The 3,073-nt window shown below is 43.7% G+C and overlaps 1 protein-coding gene across 1 annotated transcript; it reads right to left on the bottom strand.

The window, feature by feature from the left end:
• Positions 1-1,013: 1,013 nt before the first annotated feature.
• LOC147890532 (uncharacterized) lies at positions 1,014-2,494 on the bottom strand. The gene has a single exon (XM_087390315.1). The coding sequence runs from the start codon at positions 2,492-2,494 to the stop codon at positions 1,085-1,087; it is 1,410 nt and encodes a 469-aa protein (XP_087246441.1). The 3' UTR covers positions 1,014-1,084.
• Positions 2,495-3,073: the final 579 nt, after the last annotated feature.

Here is a 3,073-nt window from a genome sequence, read left to right as displayed (position 1 = left end):
GGATTATTAAGGAAGAGTTGCTTTGTAGTAGCCAAAGGGGAGAGCAAGCCTAAATTTGAGTGTGTTTCTATATGTGAGTATGTCCTCTAAGTTTGAGAGGTTGTGCCTGTATGTGTGCATGTATCCTAAGTTTGAGTGTGTATGTGTGTGTGAGTGTGAGTGTGAGTGTGTGTGTGAGTGTGTGTGTGTGTGTGTGTGTGTGGGAGGGGGGGGTGGGGGGGAATAGTTACAAGAGAGAATTTTTTTTATTTATGAGAGAGAGAGAGAGAGAGAGTCTGTAACAAGGATGTATGCATGTATGTGTGTGAAATGTACATGAGAAAGAGGGGGAGAATATCCTATGTTGAGTATCTGTATGTATGCACGCGATGTAGACACTGAAGGGAGAGAGAGCACACATAGCTGGTTGATAAGGAGAGAAATATTATTAAGTGCACTAAGAGAGAGAGAGCGAGAGGAGTGTTAGGGGGGGATTTTTTGTGTGAAAGATTTGCCTCTCAGCTGGTTGATACGGAGAAAAATATTATTAACTGCACTAAGAGAGAGAGAGCAAGAGAGAGGAGTGTTAGGGGGGGATTTTTTGTGTGAAAGATTTGCCTCTCGATCAACATCATATGGCCACTCATCTAAATGAATCATTGATTAAACTAGAGAGTAACTTCAAAATTTTATTTCTTGAAATAAGAGACATTTTAAGATCCCACCTTTGAGACCCAATGGAGCAGGTCTCTATGCTATAATCTATTCGTACTTTTTATTCCCAATATTTCTCTTTTCAAACAATCACTAGCCAAGTGTTGTAAGGAGATAAAAGAGTACAAATTAGCCAAAAAAAAAATCCATTCATACACCCATATTCGAATACTGTGTATATAACAGGATGCATAGTTATGAAGCTACGGAAAAAACTCCTAAATCGACTCGGAAACTACAGTAACGTTATAAATTCTGGAAAGTCCTACATAGTAGGAAGCTATAATACAGCATAAAAGTGTAGAGTAACAAAGTGCGAAGTGAACAACATCGATTACATACTTAGCATAAAAATCGGCCCAGTTATTGAAAACTAGAACGAGAGAACGAATTAGAACCCTTTGTAAGCAGTATACTTGCGGTTGAGGCATTTGGTGATCTCCTCGCAGAAGACTTTCCATTCGTCTCCATACTTTGCATTGGTATCAGGATGATAGTGGCTGATTGCTCTCCTGAGAACTGCCTTGGTTTCTCCCTGTGTGCCCAGAGTGCCAATGCACTTGGAGGTATCAGGATGTGGGTGCTCCTTGTACACGTACCGAAGCAACGATTCTGTGCTTTTTTGGCACTCGTTCCATAGCTTGTCTACCTTTTCTTGCAGCCGCTTTAGAATCGGCTCGCGAGCCTTCTCCTCCTCCTCCTCTTCCTTAGCCACTACCCTCTCCTGGTGTTGCTTTACTTTCTCCAAGGAGTACTTGTACCAATCGGATGTCATTATTCTGGACGACATCAGAATTAGAGCTAGCCTCGTCGCCTGAAGATGAAACTGATGAGCTTTCTCATGCATCTTGAACACCTCTGAGTACACTTTGCCTATTCTACTCATTGCCACTGCCTCGTTTTCCATGTCTAGCTCCTGGGTTCGTACTGCGGCCTCCCGATAATAATCCAGAGCGTTCCACGCGAACTCCATATCCGCTTCCTCTTCCTCAACCGTATACTTTGTCAATGCCACATCCCCGAGGGCCAAGGCTTGCTTCGACTCGGCAATGCAACGATACATGTGCACTTGCTCTTCAAGTCTTTGCACCTCCTGCGAAGCTATTTTGTTTGGCCGAGTTCTAACTAAGAGGTCTTTTGCTCTCTGCAATGGCTGATGACAATCGCACATCAAGCTGAGGCACTTTTTGTAATCCGCTTGCCCTTCCTCTTTCGATATTGCTGCAATGCCTTGGCTGAGAAGAGCCCTGGCATAATTTTGGTTCGCCAAAATGGCAGCCTCACAATTGACAGCATTACAGGGAACAACTTCGTGGAATACCTCGCACAGGTATCTGAGAATGGGAGCGTGAAGTAACCCAGATGACTGTTCAGTTGCCCAATCTGCCATCTTGATGAGAACGCTGTCAAGATGATCCAACCACTCCTTAGCTTTGCCTGCTATTTCTCCAGTCTCTTTGGCTTTCATAATGTACTCCACGCTTTGACGAAGATAGTGTTTGCAAACTGGACTAGCAATCTTGGCTACCCCTGCATGATCGGAAATCCCTCCTTTGATCAAAGCCTGCTCAAGTTCGGCTTTACTCCACATCCAGAGGAGTGCACCCAAGTTCTTGCAACATGATGCCCTATCGTCTAAACAGCTAGAGCTTTCTTTCAATGCTTCCGTATAGAGCTGCTGAGCACGAAAAAACTTCATTCTCCTCAGAGAAAATGCAAAATTACCGGCAGACGCTTGCTTGTACAAAAGATTTCCTTCTTTGCGTAGCCTCTCGCTCTTCAGCGAGTTACCGGCAGACATAGCTTCTTCGGCTTCCTCTTGAGCTACAACACCGTTCTGCTTATTTATCACTCCTATCTTAACTGATGTGCTGTGGATACTGTCGTTCTTTCGTCTGGAATTTGTTTCCGAATGTTTCGTTGCGAAAGTACCTAACCTCGACTAGGAGTCAAGCTATCTTCTTATATTACAAGAGTGCTTCAATGATTCTGAGCGTGAGTGTTACGATCCAGGCACTTCGGATAGTCGCGAATGATTCGTTGCGAAAGTGCCTAACCTCGACTAACATGAAAGCGAATTATCGAGGAGTCAAGCTATCTTCTTATATTACAAGAGTGCTTCAATGATTCTGAGCGTGAGTGTTACGATCCAGGCACTTCGGATAGTCGCAAGGATCACGCTCGCTTTAAAAAAATCTCGTGTTACGATCCAGAGTCGTAAGGATCACGCGAGCTTTGTCTTATGGAAATCTCACTTTATCCTCCATGAAAGACCTGGGTCACCTAAAGGCCACTAACTAATGGCTGTTACATCAGAAAAATCCTCGACAATGAATCCTTATGAGGTTATCTTCTATCTGAACCTTGAACACTTGTAGCT

The sequence above is a fragment of the Dipteris shenzhenensis genome, chromosome 19 (genome assembly GCF_047967505.1).
Source record: "Dipteris shenzhenensis isolate YYH24624 ecotype China chromosome 19, Dip_SZ_1.0, whole genome shotgun sequence".
NCBI lineage: Eukaryota > Viridiplantae > Streptophyta > Polypodiopsida > Gleicheniales > Dipteridaceae > Dipteris > Dipteris shenzhenensis.
Note: the sequence above shows the minus strand (reverse complement) of the source record. Positions and strands in the feature narration are given on the sequence as shown.